The sequence below is a fragment of the Condylura cristata genome, unplaced genomic scaffold (assembly GCF_000260355.1).
Source record: "Condylura cristata isolate star-nosed mole 26May11 unplaced genomic scaffold, ConCri1.0 scaffold00006, whole genome shotgun sequence".
In the NCBI taxonomy this organism is placed as follows: domain Eukaryota; kingdom Metazoa; phylum Chordata; class Mammalia; order Eulipotyphla; family Talpidae; genus Condylura; species Condylura cristata.
Genome location: NW_004567107.1, coordinates 20,662,830 through 20,685,607, shown reverse-complemented (window position 1 = coordinate 20,685,607; position 22,778 = coordinate 20,662,830). Strand labels below are relative to the sequence as shown.

At 38.8% G+C, this 22,778-nt stretch overlaps 1 protein-coding gene across 3 annotated transcripts in view; it reads left to right on the top strand.

The window, feature by feature from the left end:
* SLC44A1 (solute carrier family 44 (choline transporter), member 1) overlaps positions 1-22,778 on the top strand; it is a 156,011-nt gene that overhangs the window by 23,385 nt on the left and 109,848 nt on the right. For all 3 annotated transcript variants that reach the window (XM_012721388.1, XM_004677460.2, XM_012721387.1), the window contains exon 2: positions 17,502-17,591. In XM_012721388.1, coding sequence (XP_012576842.1) covers positions 17,502-17,591 — 90 coding nt within the window. The remainder of the gene's footprint in view (positions 1-17,501; positions 17,592-22,778) is intronic.

The window sequence follows — 22,778 nt, the reverse complement described above, 5'->3', positions numbered from 1 at the left end:
TCAAGTTTGTCCTATTGAGTTGTAGAAAAGGTGATACTTGATTTTTTTTATTGCATTCTTTATATGCAGCCCCACTGAAAATGTTCATTGTTGTTTTTTGTGTCTCCCACATTTCTTCCCATTTGTAATATGTGATCACCACAACCAGGAGGGGCATATTTAGCTTCCTCAATATCTTCGTTGAGCTTTATCCTTGATAGGATAGTTAGTATTTTCATAATCTTCAGTGTGGCATTGTGTAAAGCCATCTTTATGCACCCTTTCCCAATCAGAAAACTTTCTCAGTGTCCCTCAAAGAGGATAATCTGGAGCCATATGAAAGAATATGTGTTAGATATAATTATCTTGTTCACAGTTGAGAAAACTGATTCATGGAGGTTAAAGGTCTAGATTATTTAGCTGGTAAACACCTAAACTGAAATTTGAACATGGCTCACTATGTTACTTTTTCCCTCTGTTTTTTTAGATGACCTAAATTCCACTTAAGGTTGATGAATCACCTATTGGCCAATTGAAAAAAATACAACTTGTACAGCCTTGGATAGTACATGTGCTAAAAGTAGGCCTTATCATCTGCTAAGGAACACTGGCAAATTAAAACCTCTGGATTTTCTTGGGACACATGCATGAAACTAGACAGTAGAAAGAAAAATAAATATTATTTTATGTCACATTAACTATTATACTAAATAATTTCATTCAACAAGTTTAATTTTCTTTCCTATATTTCAACAGCGACATCATGATTATGAAAAGGGTTTTTTCTTCACTTGGCTTAAACTATTGCTATTTGCTGATAATTTTGATTAGAGTAAAAGACTCAATGAAAATTTATTTCAGAACCTACAGTGCTGATGAATTAGAAGTATGGGTGTATTCCTTATGTCAACATAGTTCATATAGTATGAGAGGACAACATTTTGCTTTTATTAATATTTGTCAGTTAGGTTTTCCCCTTTTTGTTTTTTCAGTTCTAATTGAACAAATGTTCATGGGTTTGAAAAATTCATAAGTGAACCCAGGATGCTGGACTCTTATGCCATTTCATGGTGGGTGATTTGTGTAAAATTGCAACTGAATGAATTTCATTCAAGCAGTAGGAGTCTTGAAGTTGTGAGTCCATTGCTAAAAAATGTTTCTCATTTTGTAACACTTAACTCATAAGGATTGGTGAGATTATAGTGGAAAATTGTAAATAAATATCGTACTATTGCCCCTAGCACATAATAAACACAGTGTATGTTAGTCAGGGTATTTCTTTTAAATTAGCCTGTCCCTTTATTATTGAGGAACTTTTGGTTCACAATACTTTGTATGATTTAGGGGCCATAGGCTCACGTATCTAAGGCATATATCACCACATTTACCACCCAAACACCTGTAGTCCTTCACCATAAGCCACTGAGTCCCCAGTCCCCTTTGTTTTCTTTCCCACCTCTCTCCCTCAAGTGAGTCAGGCATATTTTAATTTGTCATAACCCTAGATGATAACTGCAATGTTGATTTTAGCCCTTTCATGAAGGAGAATGTTTTTCATAGCCATCAGTGATGGAAAGTATGATCCAGAGTTGAACACATGTCAGAAAATTTTTTTTATTATATATTTTATTTTTTTACATCAGTCTTCATTTTGTGCATTTTTTTCATCTCAGCTGTTATCCCCCTGGGCTTCCCACCACCAAGTCACCTGTGTGCCATCACCACAGTCCCGTGCACTCTTCCCACCCCAGTTCTGACCCCAGCCCTCCTCCCACCCACATAAAATGTCTCTGGTTTATAGTTGTTCATTTTTTTACATGCCAGAAATTTTAGGATTGCTCCAAGCTTTGTTAATTCATCTTCAGAAGGTCATGAATATTGACTTTTTGTTGGTCAGTTTTGCTTTAAGTGCTTGAATTTTCCTTATGAAAATGTGAGCCTTGCTGTGGGACAATTAATAGGCTTGATAATTCAGGCCTGTCCCTGAGGGATAAGCTTCAGAGCAGCCACAGCCCTGAAAGTCTGAATCCTTTTAATAAAAATTGGTGAATTTCTTTTGGAATTATATTTTAAGATGCTCTAAGTTTTGAGTCTGAGGTCTAGTTACTTGCTTGTTAGCAGTATCGAGTTGATTAACCCACACACCCAGTTTGAGTCAAAATATTTGTTTTTCCTTGGTTGTATGAGCAGTGTTCCTGTTGCTTCCCACCCACTACTCCTCTGTAACTTTCAGTTCTGCTGTGTTCAGTGTCTTGTCCCATCATGGAAGATTAATCTTGTAAGTCGCTGGGGGGTCTGACAAGTTGAGCCCCTCAAAGCCCTTTAATTCCAAGAGTCCTTGATCTGAGGAAGCAGCTCAGTTATTCTCTTGAACAAATTTTCACACCCTAGTCAAATGACAGCTTTAAAATAAACTTCTGTGCAGTGTTCCCTTCACCTCTTCCCAGTATTCTCTAAATTTGTGATGAGGAAGTCCATAACCTCAAGACTCATCATCTGTCACTTCCTTTATCACATTAGACAGTGACCTTGATTCATTCATTCAGTAAGTGGTTATTGAGCAATTCTGTGTGCCAGGAACTATTTTGGGTCCTGAGGATACAACAGAGAATACCCTGCTTCTTTTCTAATGGACAAGACAGATACACAAATGAATAAAATATATATTGATTAGTAGACAAAGATACAAGTTGCTACAGAGAAAAGTAAGTTAGAAAAAGGAAGTAGGATGTATTTGTGTATGTGTGCGTGCACAATTCCTAATACACTAATGAGGAAAAGACTCCCTGAGATTCTCATGTTTCAGCAGAAATCTAAAGGAAGGGAGGGGACAAGCTGTTCTGATACCATAGAGAGCAGCATAATGGAGGGAATAGCCAGGGAAAAAGTCAAAAGATGGAAACAAGCTGAGAGGAGCAGCAAGGCCAGAGTGGTCGGAGGAGAAGATGGAGAGAAGGGCTGGGTCAGATGCTGCAGCACATAGGGCATGCTAACCGTCACATAAAACCGTTGACTTTTGTTCTAAGTGAGGTTGAAAAGTTTATGGGCCTTTGAACAGAGGGTTGACTTTCTGAAAATTGCGTCTCTCTTTTTTTTAAGATTTATTTATTTATGCATACAGAACTGGGGTACAGGCCAGAGGTGCAGGGGCGGTGAGTGGATTCACCAGAGACAGTGGGGGGGGGGCAGAACAGGTCAATGGTCAAGGTACACTGCTGAGGGGAGTAGCGGGCGGGTCAGGAGAGGTCTGCCGCGCCATGTGGATCATCTCCGCGGCAGGTGGGGATCGAACTCATGCGGAAGTGGCTTAAGCTTAGTGCTGTGCTTTAACCTGCTGCGCCACCAGGGAGGGCCCAAAAGAGTCTCATTTTATTGAAATGAGTGTTTCAAGGGGCAAGGATAGAAACATACAAAAGTCTACTACACTAAACCAGGCAGGAGATGGTGGTACTAGATGGAGAAATGGCAAGCAGTGGTCAGATTCTGGACATGTTTGGCCATAAGCATTTCTTCATGAGTTGGATATATGGTATGGGAAAGAGAGGCCAGAAATTTTTTTAGTCTGACACCTGATGAGGTGCAATTATCATTTACAGAGAGGGAAAGGCAGTTGGGGCAGGCTGTACAGATTATCTGGAGAGAGATCTGAAGGAGACCATGAAACTTGAGTGTCCCCTCCTTCATTGCAAGCATTCCTCTGACTCGTCTGTGATAAACTTTCCAATATTTAAATCTTAAATTCATTGATGTTAAGTACTTAATGTTTATTAGGTGAGTGGATTAACAAAATCCCACATCTCAAATGGGCTCTGCTGTGATATGTTGGTTGCATTAGACCCAGTGGTTCTGTGATGTATACAGAGGCTTCTCCTGCTACACCACATAGGTGATTTCTGAACTTAGAAGTCACAAGCTAATGAAAACCTCAAGAGTAACTTAAAAATAAAATAACCTCATGTTGTGCAAAATTAGTTTGGCACTGAAAACAAAGGGCTGGTGAGTGAAAGCAGAATTGGGACAAAAGGCTTAAAACTAAGGACTAAAAAAACTAACCTGAGTTTCTGATATTGGCACCCAGTGTTACAGTCAGGAAATTCAATGTAATCTGAAACCCAGGAGCTCACGGTCTTTTTTTTTTTTTTTTGAGAAGTAGATCTCAGAATGTATTTGCTTCCCAATAGAGGTCTTTTCATCAAAATGTAAAATTTGATCCAGGATATAGCCTTCTTAATTGGTTCCTTATTTAAGTGCAGTGAGAAATGTCTTTGCAGCTTCCTCATCTGCCTTTATAGCTTTGTGAGAGAGCTTGAAAGAAAGTACAGTAATTTTTAAAGCCACTGAATCAGACACCACATGAAAATAAGTCACTAATGTAGACTTTTTTCAGCAACCTCTGTGTTCCACCTCTAAGTTTTGCTCAAGCTTTCCCTTTAGTAATCATGAGGAAACATGTGTCTGATTATTTGGAAACTTTAACATGTAGGCAAAATTGCATGTGAGCTAATGTGATTTCTCCGTGATACTGACATCATCCAGCTGTTTGCCAGATGTATATGAGGGCCTCTCTGTCAAAGTGCACTGCAACTGTACTATTGACTTAGGGCTTCTAAGATCTGTTGTACAACTGAGAACCAGCTGAGATCTACCTTCTTAGTGGATAATCTGGGTTCAGGCTCCCAAGATGAAGTTGGTGGGCAGGAGTTGGGAAGAGGTGCCACCGTTGGCTCTCTGAGGTGGTGCAAGCAGCTGCAGCGCACACTTGCGCAGATGTGGTAGAGCATGCTAAGAAACCACCTACAGATTGCCACTGGAGAGAATCTGCTCCAACTTCCCTTTCCCAGGAGACATAAGATAGTGATACTTGAAAATAAAAGTGTATTCTATTGTATCAGGAGAGTACTTTGAGCTGGACCTGCAAAACATCTCTGGGGTAGAACGAGCCCTATGGGATTACTGGGGCCTATACTGGGAGCAACCTCTTTGGGGACACTGGCTCAGGTCTAAGGGGAAAGTTGCTGCTTGGCAAGCACTTAGCAGCAAAAAAAGAACAGTTAGACCAGAGCAGACCATGTTTCCCTTCATTTCTTCTCTTTCTGATGCCCACTCCTTGCAGAGCTAGTTCAATACTTGTCAGTAAACCTCTACTTGTACTGCAGCATGTCAACCAATTTGTGAGTTTTTCTTTTATATAGAAATAAATTTTTATACAGCCAAATCAAGGAAGGTTTCAAAATACAGATTTTGGGGTTCCATCTCATGCCTGAGTATGGATTGTTTCAGGACCATGTATTTTTATTCCACAGTGTCCTATTAACTGGTCATGTGGTAAACTTCTATTACGTATACCACCTTGGGGTTGTTTCTTTGCTATCCTCTTGGTAATTCAAGTAGAAGATTTATTATAAGGCCACCTGTGTGCAAGAAGCAAAATTTAAAAGAATTTCAGAAATGAAGACTTTCTGAATATTCTTGGCAATTGTTTGAAGCCTATGGGTGAAGTCCATATTTGAAAAATCATGATTTTGGGGAGTACAGAAACTTTAACCTGAGTGAGAGGGGGGCATGGTGAAAGAAATAAAGGTAGTTACTTTAAGAGATTAATGAAGATTAACCTTACAAGAAGAGTATCTTTAAAAGACACAGAAAACTGAATGATGGAAATAATGACTTGCCAGATTGAAAGGAGGTCTGCGTGAGCAAGAGTTTGGTTTTGGAGATGAACAAAATTGGTTTCTTCTGAGTGGGATATTTTAGTGACTCATTGAACTTGGAGATTTGCAGATGCTTATGTTTTTTAGAGCATTTATTTATTTAGGTTGGGTCCATTAACATTCATTTTATTGGTTGATTTTTTTAGAGTAAGTTTAGGATTTGTCATTTACAGGACTATTAATTTGATGATTCAGTGTTTCTCTATACATATTTAGGTGTTTCCAGTCTTTCTGTGTGTGTGTTTTTTTGTTTTTTGTTTTTTAATTTCTTTAGACTGTTGGCTGGTTTTCAACTTCGGATGTGCCCATATATTTTCCTGAAAACTTTTGCTGATTGTAAACCCATTGTTCTCAGGGTTGGAAGAGTTGCTATAGGCTTTGAATCAAACTCTCCATTTGATGCTTTGATCCCTTGTATTATTCTTTTTCCATTTCAGATCTAAATGCTTAATCTTGATTTGTAATAGTTGGGGTTTACTGAAAATTGGACTTTGGGGGCATTGTGACAATATAATATTCTCCGGCCCAGCAGTCACTTGGAGAAAACCAGTTGTATAAACTTTGGGGTAGCTGAGGAACCACTTTTTCTGACCCTAACATGTTGACACCATCTCAGTGGTGCCGACTACAGACCACTCTGACCTCTCACTTTAAACCTGGGCAGGAAATGGGTGGGGCATAGGATCAGACTCTATGGCCAGGCTGCCCTTGGGACTCATGTTCCTAGGGCTTCCTTCATGGTTATTATTTGTCCATGAACAGGAAGAGGATCCTTGAGGTTGGTGTAGCTTACACAACAACCAACTGTGGCCATTATGTAGGTTGAGGAGCTACCTGTTTGTAAATTATGATGAAACAATGGGAGAATTTCTCCTGAAAGGGCCTACATAAGAGCCCTTTGATATTTCTGCTAATAGAACTTGAATGTAGTGTACTTGGTGTGGTTCAGGTTTTACCAAGGAAGCCAAATCCAACTCATGGCGGCCAGGAAGCTTTTACCAAGTATCATTCACCAAACCCTGGGGTTTGGAGGCTCAGAAAGATATATTTGTTAGTATAGTTAGAGTGTTTCCCTCTTTTAAAGTAGATTTACATAAACCAAAGTCATACTCTTGTCAACTCAGGAGGCCAATTTATTAAACTGACATAAAACTACACAGTTTTTGTCAGCTTGGCTAGTATTAAGCAAAACCAATTACTATTTAAGATTGATCATATTTGACTCTCCCTGGTGGTGCAGTGGGTTAAAGTGCAGCACTGCAAGCAGGCCACAGCAGCTTCAGTGTGAGTTCACTCCCTGGTCTGGAGGTGAACCACATAGTGTAGCAGATCTCTCCTGACCCACCCTCTGCTCTCCTCATCAATGCACTTCATTGATCTGCCTGTTTTGCTCCCCTCTCTGTCTCTGGTGAAAACTCTCACTGTCCCCGCACCTCTGGCCTATACCCCAGTTCTGTATGAATAAGTAAATGAGTCTTAAAAAAAAAAAAAGAATGAACATATTTATCCTTAATAGAAAAGTAGTATGGTTATTTAAAAAAATTAGTCCATATATAGAATGTATAAATAAAAGAAAAATTCTGATCCTACTTCATGAGATAACAGCTTTGTGCGTTTTCATCCAGGCTCTTGGAGAATGCAGCAGTAACCTCTGTTGCTTTATTACTTCATTTTTCATAGTCCCTAGTTATGTTACACATACTCCTTGTCAACTTGTAGGAAGCCAGAGGACCATCAGGTTGCCTAATAACATGGAAGCAGATAAAGTGGCATAGGCTGGATGACCCACATGTTGCAGCTCAGTGGACTGAATTGGCAGCTGCTCTGCCACCTGCACCCCAAGATAGTTTGGAAGGACAGTGTCAATATTTACCTTTCAGACTATTACGTTTTAGTATAATTGGCTGAGCATAGATCTTGGCATCTAAAAGGCATTGAGTAAATAGTAGTGCTGCTCTGTCCAATCCCTTTTTTTTTTTCCTGACAAGTACAGTCTTTGTGGAGCTATGTTCATATCACACTAGTTTTGCCTTGGCTTGTGTGTCCATTGGCTTACTTGAGATGACATTTCTGTTTCTACATTGACCTATTTTGTCTTATTTTCACTGTCTGCTACCTTATTCTCTTTTTCCCTTGTTCTGTCTATTGAGGGGTTGAATGCTTCAACGAAAATCAGCACTGTCTTTGTTAATTGTGATAATCTCTGACTTCTCAGAAAAATACCATTTCATCACATTTCATTGTTATCCAACTCATTATCTTATTGAGACTATTATGCTTTTACATTGGTATATACATAATGTAACAATAGTAAAAGTATCGAGTCAATCAAGATATCCGTAGAAATCAACATGTTGCTTATATGTAATTTCTTTCATATTAATAACCTTATTAGCTATAATTCACATACCATACAATTCACTCTGGTGCAGTGCACTAGTCAAGAGTTTTTGTTATATTGTCCATATATCAAGCACAGTCTTCATAGTTAACTCAGTTCTTACCTGTTCCATCATGGACAGGAACACAATTAGAGTAGGTACCCTGTATTGACTACTTATGAATTCCTGCTTTAAAGAAATGGTTACAGTACAGCAAGAAAAGTCAATAAACTCATTAGCTGTGTGGAAGCAGACTATACTACAGCAAATAGGAGTTGCAAAGTAGAGCTTTGATCCTATCATTCTGTCCTTGGTGAAATCAAATACTAAAGAAGTATCAGAACTTACACTACACAATGGGATGGGGGAAAAGGAAGCCCATACAAATGATATAGATAGTAATTTTTAATCTAAAATGTGTGTATCTCCACATCAGAAGAAAGGTAAGTTAGAAGTACTGTTTGAAGATTCCATTGCAAGGCTTGTTTATTTTTGACTGTGTTTCATTGAAGGTAAATGATACTCTGAAGTATGTTGCAAAACAGAATAAATTTGACCTCTGCCTATGAATTATCATGTACTCATGTCTGAGAAAGACAATCACTGAGAAGTCTGATCTTTGTTAGAGGCCCACAGTTACTTTTTTAGGGCAATTGGAGGAAGAAGTCATCGAAGATGTAGCTCATAGCGATCTATCAGCATGACTTTTTAAAAGCCTCACTAGTTGCCACTTCTCCCTTTTTTCCTTGAACAGATGAATGTTGTGATTTAGCATAAAGTTCATGAACTAAGAAAAGCAGTTGGACACAGATGCCCATATCTTTCCACTTGATGTGTCTTAACTCCCTTTAACTGCCTGTTAAAATCATGCCTTGATTTTTTTACCTTTCAGATATGAATTGCCATCACCAGGCTTAGCAAATGAAATGGATTGCTTATGGTAACTAAGTAGTTATGTACTCCAAATCCTTGTCAGCTTTCCCAAAGGACAGGCAATATCTTTCAAAATCCTATTACCAGATTTTATTTGCAGGTGCTATGAACAGAAAGCTGAAAGTCTCCATTTTTATTGCTAGCCAACTTCATCAGGTGTGCTCACTCTATTGAAAATTGTGGCAAAAATGATACACATCAGCTCTTTTATTCTTTTGTTACTACTCTGCACAAATAAAAGCATATTGGAGAATTTAATGAAGCAGTATGTCCTTGGAGGAAGCTTTGAGGGTTTGAAGTATATGACTATTTGTCTTTAATACTGTAGGATTTTGTGTAAGACACGTTCACCCAAAACAAAATAAAGTCTTCACAGATGGGTCAGTGTTTGCCACAAGACATACTTAAATCATACAAATGCCAAGAGCAGTAATCTTGGAGATGCATTCAGTGACCATTACAAACTTTCCTCCACTGTGGTGGGATTACATCCAGATAAATCCAGTGTACATCAAAAATAGCCTGTTGAAAAATGCATTTAGTGCACCTCACTTACAGATGTCCTAGCTGAGCTTAGCTGACTTTAAACATGATCAGCACACTTGCATAGGCCTATAGTTGGGTAAATCATCTAACACAAAGCCTGCTTTATAAAAAAGGGTTGACTGTCTCATGTAATTTATTGAATATTGCCCTAGAAGTGAAAATAGTCTGTAGAGTAGCACTGTTTACCCTGGAGACTGCAGCTGGGCTTTGCTATTGCTGCCCAGCTTCACAATATTTCACTTATTGCTCATCCTGGAAAAGATCAAAATTCCAAATTTGAATTATTGTTTCTATTGTATGGTTACTTTTGTACCATCATACAATCAAACCATTGTGGAAGCATTATAAGTCATGGTCTGGGTAACTGCTACTGTGCCAATGAGTAGTTAAGACACAGAAAACAGCAGCAGAGGGGCTGGCATTGTTTGGAAATGGTCTCAGGAAGCAGGGATGGGAAAATCGGGGAGGGGAGAAACTGAGATGCAATAAATTATTAACACTTCTAAAGGATATATGTTAGGAATCTGCTAGATGAGCAGCCACATTTCAGTTTGATTTGGCCTTCATTGGCATAACTAGTTTTACTAGAATCTGGGAACAGCAGCAGGGATGGGCTCTGTGTGCCAGGTTCTAGGCATACGTGAAGGCTGGCGTTCATAGCTTTTACTAGGGGAGGCTTGAGGTTATTGAGATTCCTAGCCTACCCCCTTCACTTTCCTTATTGCTGAGCTGTAGGAATGCAGGCATGCATCAGTGACGTTCTAATGGATAATCTTGATTCTGTTTGCTATTTTTAAATATTTATTTATTTATGCATATAGAACTGGGGTACAGGCCAGAGGTGAAGGGGTGGTGAGAGGATACACCACAGAAAAGACAGAGTGGGGAGCAGAACAGGCCGATTAATGAAGTATACTGCTGAGGGGGGCAGCGAGCTAGCTGGTCAGGAGAGTGTCAGAGACCACGCCAGGTGTCAAAGTCTAGCTCTGACAGGTGGCCGGTCAGGGGTCTTTTTCCCAAAGGATGAGGCCTTGTCAGCAAAATGAGCAATGAGGTAGACATTGACACTCTAGTGGTGCAAGTATCTCCTGCCGAAAACTTCAGCAGTTCTTTATTTAAACAATTTCAAAGCAGTGAGATTGCATTAGTATGGGCATTGAAGCAAATCTTTAACAATTAATGTCCATGGCTATACCGAAACTTGTGGTTATATGTTACAAAGAAATTCTTTTGATCATAAAAAAAAAAAAAAACACCCAAAACAATCGGCATCCCCATTTTTTTCAGCATGATCAATCATTCTAGTCAGCTTCTCAAATAAAGCAGCAAATCTTTAAGTCCTCCTATGAACAATCCTTTCTCAGGTTCCAAACTGTCCCAGGAGGAAGTACATCCTAATCATATTTTATCCATATTTTTAAAGACAATCTACATTCTTGATTTATGCTAAGGTACTCTGCTGAGAAAACCATTGTCAATTATTAAACAATTTTTGTAACCAGTTATTGATGTCCAGTTAGGCAGCTAACAAGAGGGCCAGGAATCACTTGGTGATCAAATACAATTACTATTAGCCAAGAACAAGTACAAGGTAGTTCGGTAAGCATTGCTATGGAGACTCCCCTTAGTATGTCTTGTTGGGAACCAAAACCCCCCTTTGTATGTCTTCTTGGGAACCAAGCAGCCTCCATCTTCTCAGGAGTCTTCCCCATTGCCTGGACCTTGTCATAAGACAGTATAGGTAGCATAGCCTATGTCAGGAGAGGTCTGCTGTGCCATATGGGTCATCTCCGGGGTGGGGATCGAACTCATGCTGAAGTGGCTTTAGCTTCTTAATGCTGTGCTTTAACCCACTGCACCACCAGGGATTCTGTTTTTACGCTCAATGCTTAGTTATCTACCGCCTGATAAAAACATGGAGGTATGACTAGCAATACAGTTGAGAACTGTTACCCCATGTAGTCTTCGAATCCATGCTGGCCTGGCCTTCATTTGCAGGGCTAACCTGCCTAGAAACCACTTCCTTCTTGCCAGGCTTCCAAGCTGCCATTAGTGTTGATTTGAATGTAGATGAATGTGACTTTTCTCTGGGGAAATGAAGTCTGTGGTCCTTTAACTCATCAGAAATTCTGAATTGCCACCACTCTGCATATATATCCAGATAGTACTTCCTATTGGTAGGAAACTTGCCAATGATAGCAACATGAAAATATTCTAGTAGATTAGTAAGAATAACCCTGTGCTAATTTTGTCAAGAAGCAAAAGATTTTTTTTTTCAGTGCCAAGACTGAAAAACCCCTTCCTAACAGGAGAAACCATAAAATTAGTATTAAAAAAACAAACAAACTGGATTTCATGAACTGAAAAAATGGCAGATTTTTTGGGGTTGTTTTAAGCTAGCTTATGTTATGTTTGTTTAATGCTACTAAGCATTTCTGAGTTGAATAATTCTTATTTGGTAGAACATATTTAACCATGATTGCTACCTAGCATTTTTAGTAAGTTTTGGGTCCAAAACAAATTCTGTTTTAGACACCAGAGTCATTGTTTTACTGTTTGCTTTAGAAGTTTATGAGGTAATTTTAACAGGCCTCACAAAGCATTTGTTTATGGTTACCAAACTCTGTAGTACTTTTTATACATCTGTGTTTTGGCATCATTCATGATAGTTACCATAGTATTTTGTTTGCTTCTCTCCTACTAAGCCAGAGCTCAGTTTCCTAATTAACACTGAGGTGCAAAGCTTCCCAAAAGATTCTTGTAACATTATCATAGCATCACCTAATGCTATGAATCTTTCCTTGATATACCTGGTTTTTTGTAGAGCTGAAAATAATGGAGCATGTGCTACAGGATGGTTGTAGCCAGTTTTACTAAGGAGTAACTTGATTTTCAGACAACATACAACATTTCATTGGTTCTTCAGATAAATATTAACACCACTCAGAGTTCCTGAGATTCATTCCCAAGTGAGAGAGTACTTCCTTCGAAGTCTTAAGCACAGAGAACAGAAGGAGGACAGGAAACTTTTGGTCTTTGCCATTGGATGTATCACCAGTATATGTCTTCTGATTTCCTGGATTTTGGAACCTGGCTGCCTCCAAATTTGAGACCTGGTTTACTCGTGGTCTTAACTCTGGATTGTTGCTGTTGTCTCTCAAATCTTTTCTGTCTTCTTAATTCTTTAACCCTACCTGTTTCTATGAACTAGATTCACATCAGCCAGCTATTTTCTCACCTGATTTGCTTCCTGCCTTTACCCACCCTGTCTTCTGCCCTGTTACTGTGGATGCCCTTTGGTCATACTTGATTTGACCTAACTTGACTCTGATAGATCTCTTGCCTTCAAAATCTTTGTGTTTTACTATCATCCACAAATGTATTTATCAACAACTATATGTTCTTTAAAATTAGCAAGGAAATTTAAGTTTTAAAAATGTTACAGGTTTATTTCTTTAAAGATACACGTTCCTGCTAGAGCATATCAAATTCATAGGAAAGCCATAAGTTTAGCTGTTAGCTCTCAAAGTGAATGTGGGCTCTGTGACATAAATGCCAGTTTTGACTTTTATGAGATAAGATGGGAAGTTTTTCTTTAAACTATTTGAGCAAAATAGAGGAAAGAGCGTGAAGATGTTAAACATTCTTTCTCCCTAATTTTAAGGATATTTTATATCTGAGAGAAGAGGATGTCCACTGTGATGTGATTTAGAACTTTTTTATGGTCTAGCACTAGGATTAAAATTGCAATCTTGCCTCTAGATTATTAACCTTGTATCAGTATGAGAAAAAAATAATTGTAATATGAAGGTCATTAAACATAGTCACACCTTTTTTTTTTTTTTTAAAGATTTATTTATTTATTTGTACAGAACTGGGTTATAGGCCAGAGATGCGGAGGGTGAGAGAATTCACCAGAGACAGAGCGGGGAGCAGAACAGGCAGATAGAGGAAGTACACTGCTGAGGGGAGCAGTGGGCGGGTCAGGAGAGGTCTGCCACGCCATGTGGTCACCTCCGGGGCAGGCGGGAATCGAACTCATGCAGAAGTGGCTTTAGCTTCTTAGTGCTGTGCTTTAACCCGCTGCGCCACCAGGGAGGGCCATAGTCACACCTTTTTAAAAAAAAACTTTAAAAATATTTTATTTTGGGGGTTTTTTAACCTCTATTCAGGTTTTTCTGGTATCATGTTCTTTCTGTCTAGAGAGCTTTCTTTTAACATTTTTCATAATCCAGGTCTGCTGGCAGTACATTCTCTTAGGTTTTATTTGTCTGGAAAGTCTTCATTTCTGGTAGAATTCTGAGTCAATTTATTTTATCAATTTAAAGATGTCATTCAGCATTTTATAATTTCTGATGAGGTTTGCTTAAACATTGTTGTTCTATATGTGATATGCCCATCAAGATAATCTTTTTATCTTTGGTTTCCAACAATTTGAAATTAAGATATCTAGGAGTATGTCCATGCTATTTATCCTGTTTGACATTCTCTGAGGTTGTTGAATCTGTGCTTTGATTTCTTTTAGGAAAATTCTTAGTCATTATTTCTTCAAATATTTCCACTTCACTCTATTGTCTCCTAGAGATCCAGTTATATCATTTGATACTGCCTTGTATTTCCTTAACTCTTTTTCTTGTTTCAGTCTCTTTTCTAAAATTTGATGAGTTAGGTTTCAGAAATCTGATTTCCACTTATTTTCTCAGAACCTTGGTTTTCTCGTTTACTAAGTAGGAGAATTAAGAATCTATCATGTAACAGAAATGTTTCTGAGAGTCAGATGTTTTGTAAAATAAATGTGTGTCCTTGAATAAGCTCCTCCCTTTCCCTTCCCTGGGTGGGGACTAGCACTGTGTGGTTACTTTGGTTCTATTATTCCTAATTGTTAAGATTCTGTGAAGGAGAAGGAACCTAATATTTGTTGACAGCCTTATTACTTTCATGTGGAATCTAAGAGAGGGGTAAAAAGCACTTTCAAAAAGTGCTTTTGTAAGATATTCTACTTTTGTTAGGTCTATGTGGATTTTAATTGGAAGAAACCGAGATTATTAAATCCAGTTACCACTTGGTTCAATCTGTTAAAGAATCATTAAAAATTTTCAACTGTTGTATTTTCTGACTCACTTGAGAGGTTTCATGGCTCATAAAATAACTCACTCTCTTTCTCTGTGCTTGTTGGTTTGGCTATATTAAATTAACAGGTTGGCTCCTTAATGTGTGTGTGTGTATGCGTGCGGGGGTGGGGGGTTGCTTTTTACTAGTTCAAATAAATGATATTCGCATCAGATTTGAATTCTCAATTACAGACAGGCTCAAATTTTCATTGCACGGTTGTAAAATCTTGAGTTGATCATTTAACTTCTGAATCCAAGTCGCTTCATCTGTGAAATAGGATGGTACCTACATCAGAGAGTTGTTTTAAAGACAAGATATAATGTACATAAAGCTTTGAGTAAGATATTTAGTTAATAGTAGTCAATAACTGATAGCATTAAAAATAGCAGCTAAACTGAAATATGGCACTATTAAATCAAAAATTTTACTAAAAGAAGGGGGAACGCAGCTTTAATACTCTTTAATGCCTTTTAATGGAAAAGTCCACCTGGTAAAAGGATTTTTTCACTGTAGGGAGAAGGTGATCTGCAAGATGTATATTGCAAGATATATATTGGTGAATGATAATAACCAAGACTTGAATCTTCAATCAAATTGAAAAGTGATGAAGCAACAATCCTTTTTTCTCATGTCACTATTTTTATATGAAGTCTCTAACCTCTCTCTACTTCTTATCCCTAGTTAAAGATTTTGTATATATTTGGCACTTAGAGAAAGTTTTTTTTATATATATTTGCCCCAGAAAGGGCACACAGAAAGTAGAATTGAATTTTTGAGCTGTTGCATCTTTGTGTTTTCTAGTTAAGATTAGATGAAATTTAAGCATTAACAAAATTGAATGTTGGTATAAAGAACAATATTTAGAAGATAGTTGTAGATAATGTGAGGCTCCTTCCACTTCCATTCGTGTGCATGTGTGTGTTTGTGTGTACACATACAAAACTGTTGCTTTAGAATTCTATGGAGAGTAAATATAATGAATTTCAAGGTGGTATCCTAATCCTGTGTTTGTAAGTAATTTTACCGTGAGGGATATTGTGCAAGACTGAAACTATTTAACACAAGAAGAATTCTTAATTCATACCATGAGCAAGTTTCTTTTGAAATACAGACCACAATTCAAGCACTCTTAATTGAATAACACAAAAATAATTATATCAAGTCATTTTGCCAGTTCTTTCTTACATCACAAAATTTTTCACAAAACTGTGTTCCTGACCATAGATTTTAGAGTTGGAAGAAACACAAGCTATCTAATCAGAATCTTTCCTGCCATCCAGATAGATGAAGTGATTTATCTAAAGTCATGTAGCTAACTAATGATAGAACCAGTGAAATAACAAGAGTTATTTATCCATTATGCTATTCGTTGGAAAAAGGTGCTTACTCACTCTTTTAATGCAAGAGTCTGAGGGTGAGTCCCCTCCCCCCATGACTAACTAGTGCCCTTTTGTTTCTTGTGTGGGTGTCTGGAAACAATCAAGGGTGGTGGTATTTTTGTTGAACAATTGAACAGTGTAAGATACAAAATAAGAACAAAGACATTAGTCTAGTTAGCAGATGGTGGTAGCTCAAACTCTCTGCCCTCAATAGTGATAGATATTTTAAAGTTGAACTTTTGAATCTGTGGTCTAAATTCCCTAAACTTTTATGAAAATTTTGCAAATACATGCTTATTTCCTAAGAAAGGAATTTGTAGCTTTCATTAAGTATATAGATAAAAACTATTGTTTTAAAGGAAAGCTAAGCCAAACTGATTGAGAACTCATTCCCCACACTTGTATTCTCAATACTAATTTATACCAGTGGGCTCCTTTATCTTCAGCCCTCTTCTGCTTGTATCGCTTTCTGCTAACATATCTGCTGGATAGGTTCTTGGATCCAGTTTTGAAAGACACTGGAAGCATCAACCTTTTTGCAAGGATTTTCCCCCCATAGATTTCTGAAGGCTACATTTTCTCCCTCTTCTCTGGGTAGTCTTCCTAGGAGAGGATGTGAGACTCGGGAATTTTTGTTCATTAAAAAGCTCAGGGGTGCCATTTCAATTACATTCTGGTTAAAAGGAATTTGTGGACCGACTTGAGAAACTAAGACTATTGCTATAAGAAAAAAAGGCAATCAGAACTCCAATCAATACTTTGTAAATTAACTTTTAGAATGCTCCTTGTTCTTTAGGGAATCTCTGTGTTTGATCTAAAAACTACGCCTTCCAGAAACAAAATAAAAATCTGTGGATAGTGGTTTTCAAGTTACCCAGATCTGCCTGTAAAAATGTTTTAATTTCGTTTTATGGTCTTGAATTTGGTAGACTTAGAAGACTACCCCTGAATAGGAATTTGCTTTAATGAATAGAAGAAGAGAACATATAAAACGCACATTCTGCATTTTAAAGTCTAGCATCTGGGCACACAAAGAATCTACTATCACTAAGACTGGAATTGGAAGAATTTGTTTGCTTATTCATTTTTAAAAGTCCTTACTAAGTACGTATCATGAACCCTCGGGCCTCACATTAGATGCATGAAAAATGAGAAGTGATCTGTTCTCTAGCAAACCTCACAATCTGCTGGGGCACACAGCTCAACAAATGGCAAGTCAGCCTACTAAATAAGCACTCTTAACAGGATGCCAAAAAAGCCACTGGCATCAGAACTTGGTCTGATCAGGCAGAAAGGTAGGAGTTAGGATAAACTTCACAGAAAGGTGACCGGTACTTGAGTTGCAACTTCTGCATTCACAGAAACTTGTGGGGCAAAGATGGGATGTAGGTGTAAATGTGTTTTGTGCTTTTCCAATTTTAACTAAATTTAATCTTTACTACTCTTATATTTTCAATTAGAGTTCCAAAAGAGAATGGAAGCCACTGGAGGACCGCAGCTGCACAGACATACCATGGCTGCTGCTTTTTATCCTCTTCTGCATTGGGATGGTAAGGAAAGTTTTCCAGGGGATCAGATCCTGAACTCCTGATCCAAGGGAATAATATAAAGGGAGGATTGGTTGAAAGAGGGGGCTTGTTATTTATCTACTGATTGGTTTTTAAACTACTCCTGAATTGATTTTAACTGGAGATTCTAGGATACCACTGATGCAGGTTATTTTTCTCCTATACAGTTCAGTGGGTTTTGTACCCTTTGATTGTTTATATATTTTTTGTATCCACATGACAAGTGAAGTCAAAATTATAGCATAATTAGAGCTCCAGAAAGCAAGCTGGAGCACTCAACAAAAATTTCTGTGACTTGTGATATTGATGGGGTGGTCAACAGAAACCTGGCCATGGAATCAGGGGTCCTGAGTACATAACCAGCCCAGTCACACAAGCCTATTGAGACTCTGTGCCTATCAGTTTTCCTTTTAGGGAGTTGGTGTTCTTTGTATAAAATTAGAGGTTTGCTAGATGATCTCTATAATGCTTCCAATTCTGACATTTTTTAGTTTTTCCTAGAGGAAGGAAGCTCTCTGCTTCTTCCCCTTTTTACCCATATGAGGCCTCCGCTGCCTGCTGTGTCTACTGTAATGAGTGGCATCTCTCAGTTGGAGATCAGGGACCTGGTGATTTTCCAATGGGTGAAGAGGATGGAGGAGCAGAGTCCCTGGTGCAAAGTGTTGGGGGTGTGCGTGTTCAAATTTCATACTTGTTCTGCCCTGCAGGAGTTTCCGACGCATCCTGCTTGGGCACTGCAGAGTCATTGCCTGTGTGCTAGGCTGGAAAAAGAGATAGAAAACAGCTGTTTTAAAACTAGCTTGTGTTGGCCCTCCCTGGTGGCGCAGCGGGTTAAAGCACAGCACTGAGAATCTGGAGCTGCTTCCGCATGAGTTCGATCCCCGCCTGCCCTGGAGGTGACCACATGGCGCGGCAGACCTGTCCTGACCCGCCCGCTGCTCCCCTCAGCAGTGTACTTCGTCGATCTGCCTGTTCTGCTCCCCACTCTGTCTCTGGTGAAGCCTCTCACCACCCCTGAGCCTCTGGCCTGTACCCCAGTTCTGTATGCACAAATAAACCTTTAAAAAAAAAAAAACAACTAGCTTGTGTTTAGAACTAAAAGACTTGGAAATTGTCATCTGGTTCATCAGCCTCCTTTACATATTGAAAAGATCAAACCCAGAGATGGAAATGACCATTCCAAGGCCACACTGCTAGTTGATGCAGAGCTAGCAACTGGCCCCAAGCATTTTTTTAAAAGAAAGATAGCTTTTTTTTTTTTTTTCCAAAAGATTTATTCATTAATGCATACAGAACTGGGGTACAGGCCAGACAGAGGTGTGGGGACAGTGAGAGGATTCAACAGAGACAGAGCAGGAAGCAGAACAGGCAGATGTACTGAAATACACTGCTGAGGGGAGCAGCAGGCAGTTCAGGAGAAGTCTGCTGCATCATGTCGATCACCTCCCTGGCTGGGGATCGAACTCATGTTGTGGTGGTCATAGTGCTGTGCTTTAATCCATTGCACCACCAGGTAGGAACCCTCCCCTGCCTTTTTTTAAACACACTTTTTTTTAAAGATTTACTTATGTGGGCCCTCCCTGGTGGCACAGCGGGTTAAGGCACAGCACTAAGAAGCTTGAAGCTTAAGCCACTTCCACATGAGTTTGATCGCCTGCCCCAGAGGTGATCCACGTGGTATGGCAGACCCCTCCAGACACCTCCCCCTTTCTTCTGTCTGCCTGTTCTGCTCCCCTCTCTGTCTCGGGTGAATCCTCTCACCCTCTGCATCTCTAGCCTGTACCCCAGATCTATATGAACAAATCTAAAAAGAAAAATTAAAAAATAAAAAAGATTTACTTATGCATAGAAGACATGGGGTATAGGCCAGTGGTTGGGATATAGGTCAGAAGTTGAGGGGGCACGGAGGTAGGCATAGGTGGGTTGGTGAGAGGATTCATTAGAGACAGAGTGGGGAGCAGAACAGGTACATCTACTGAAATACACTGCAGAAGGGAGCAGTATAGTCTGCTATGCCATGTGGGCAGTGCCCTGCCTGGGATTCAACTCAGTCTGTGGTGTTGATAGCTCTGAGACTAACCCTTAGGCCACCAGGGAGGACTCAGCCCCAGTCTTTTAATGTCTAGACTAGTACTCTTTTCTCTCACTTTCTTCGAGAGGACTGTGCAGATGGTGTTGCTTTTACTTTCTTAGCTTTTATAGCTCAAAACACAATAATGTTACCTCAGGCAGCCTTTTTCCACTGTGTATTTTAACTATCTACCCCCCTCCTGCTTTTTATAGAAGTGCTATAGGAAAATCTTACTGTGTTTCTGTGTAACTGCCCACCTTACAAATGGCATGTGAGAATCTCAGAAAAACCCTAATCATGACTAATAGGTATAATTCTGGCTATCAGTCTGCTCCTAAAAAGGAAAAGAAAACATTAAAAAAGAGAGAGAGAGATGATGATGAATCCAGTAAACTGAGTGTTAGTTTTAAGTGCTATAGATAGCCCAGAGTCACCAAACCTCTAGGCTTATCCTAAATATGTAGGGTATTTAGGAAACCTGAGAGTAATCCATTTCCTTCCTAAGATTTTAAAGATATTGTTCAAGAGTATTTCATATAGCAACTGAATGCAGCAGCATGCACAAATATACATGTGGGTGTGGAAAAGAGTCTTTGCTAACAGCATTAGTCCCCTCCCCTCCCATTTAACCTTGGAATGAATAGCAGCTGACCTTTCAAAATTATGTTTATAAAAATCATATATCTGCCACTCAAGGGGCTTTGGTTCTCCATGCTAAAATAACTCAGGAAAGTGCAATAATTAATTTTAATGGGTTGATTTGGGGTGACTTGAGAGTAAGGACTTGTTTACTGAAATGTTTTAATGCAGTGCTAATTAATATTTTGTTGATTTCAATGTGATGATGATTAAGACCCACTGTGTGTACTTTTATTTTTATTTTTTTTAAAGATTTACTTTATTTATGAGTGAATAAAGACCTGGGGTGTAGACCAGAGGTGCAGTGGAGAGTGACAGGACTCACCCGAGACACAGTGGGGAGCAGGACGGGGGAGTTGACTGAAATACATTGCTGAGGGGAACAGCTGGCCAGACAGCTCTGGGCCACGTTCCTGGCAGGCTGGGGATTGAACTCAGTGCTACAGGTCTGGCGATAGTTTGATAGTGCTGTCCTCAACCCTGTGCCACCAGGGAGACTCCCTCACTTTCTGTCTTCAGTGTGCAGGCTAGTAGAGGATTGATGCTGCAACTAGAGATAAGGTGTAGGCAGGAAGGAAAATGACTTGGGAACATGTGGAATGGGAATGTTTGGGTAAGATCAAGCAGTTGGAAATGCAGAGTTGACATTATGGAGAATGATCTGAACTAGAGCTGGGTATAGGCGATAACATCACATAGGTTGTCCCTTCAGGCCTCTTTCAAGGGCCTTTTTTGTTTTATTGCATCAGTCTCGTTCCCAGAGCATAGTGTTTCTACCTCATTAACTACTGTTGAACATGCAGCACGAAGTGAAGGACCCACTGCAGTATTTAATCACCTGTGTTAATGGTCTCTGCTTTGGCAGCATCCTAGAGTAGAAAGTACAGCGTGTAAAAAAAATAAGGTTACCTGATCCAAATGATTACCTGCTTTCTATAAAATCTTTTATTTTTTTCTTTCCCTTTTTTATAGTAAAATTTATATAACATAAAATCTACCATTTTAATTACTTAACAGTTCATTTAAATCCACTGGCTGTTAATTTACTCTTGGTTTTAATTCTTAGTTACTGTAGTGGCCCAAATAGCTTTACGCTTCTTCCAGCTTAAAGCTGGAAAATTTTACCTGTAGTTACTTTTCCTTAGAATCATAAAAATTTCAGAAAAGGAAAAGTTTTTATTGATTAGCCAATACTTGTAGCAGATAAGGAAAATGAGGCTCAGAGAGGCAAAAGAAATACTTGTGGAAGAGTTTGGTTCATTTCTCAGCGTTTCTTAATCTGTGTTTCTTTCTCGAGTTGCCTGTGCAACTGAGCACCTCTGATTTTGCTCACTCTTGCCCTATTATTTTCTTCTCTTTTGAGAACATTACAATTCTTTCAGAGCAAGCATTATTTTAGCCTTTTTACTTCATGCCACACCTTGCATTTGTATATGCCAAATAAATGCTTATTGGATATTACCTAATTTTTCTCATCATTCATATATTTCTCCTTTTTACTTTATCTCAGAAAAATGTACTTATTAAAAAATTTCTTTAAATATTTATTTATTTATTTATACATACAACTGTGGTAACAGGCCAGATATAGGGGAGCAGGGTGACAGGATTCACCAGACATTGAGTAGGGAGCAGAACCAGCAGATAGAGTGAAATACTCTGCTGCGGGGAGCAGTGGGCAGGTCAGGAAATGTCTGCTGCACCATGTGGGTCACCTCCCTGGTTGGAGTTCGAACTCATGCTGCAGTGGCTGTGGATAGCTTCATAGTGCTGCGCTTTAACCTGTTGTGCCACCAGGGAGGGCCCACATTTATTAAAATTTTAAGAAAATACAGAAATCTGGCCAGAATGGCAAAAATATGTAATTATTTTTTAGTTTGCATATATTAATTCTGTTTCAGGCATCAAATTCTATCCTGTTTGCTGGGTCCATTTGCTTCTTTCTCAGGATTCTCAGGAAAGAAAGGGCAGAAGTGAAGAAGGACCTTTTTCAAAAACTCAGCCCTGCTCAATTATATCATGTAGGCTTTAGGTGTGAAAGTCTCTAGTGATTGTTCCATATTATAGGCTTATAAAAGCTTTACTCATTCCCCTTATCATTTGCTTTATTGATGTGTGATTTTCTTCTGTTGAATGTCACTTTGTCCTCTATGCAACCATTCTATTATTTAGTATATTCTGTAAAGCTTCTCTCTCCTATTTTAATTTCATGTGGCACATTATTTTCTCTTTTGAAACTAGATTACTTCCTGAATTTGGACTTCAAAAAAATTGTTTTTTATTTAAAAATGGTACTTTTAATTATATTTGGCCTAGCTCCCCATTGTCATGTTGTACCTTATGGGAAGGCCCTGGGATAACAGTCATGGTTTCTTCCTATATTATTAGCTTACTATTCTCCTTCCTTTCTCCCCTGCAGCTTCTTAATGTCTCTCCTCCAATGTTTTGGAAATGACTGT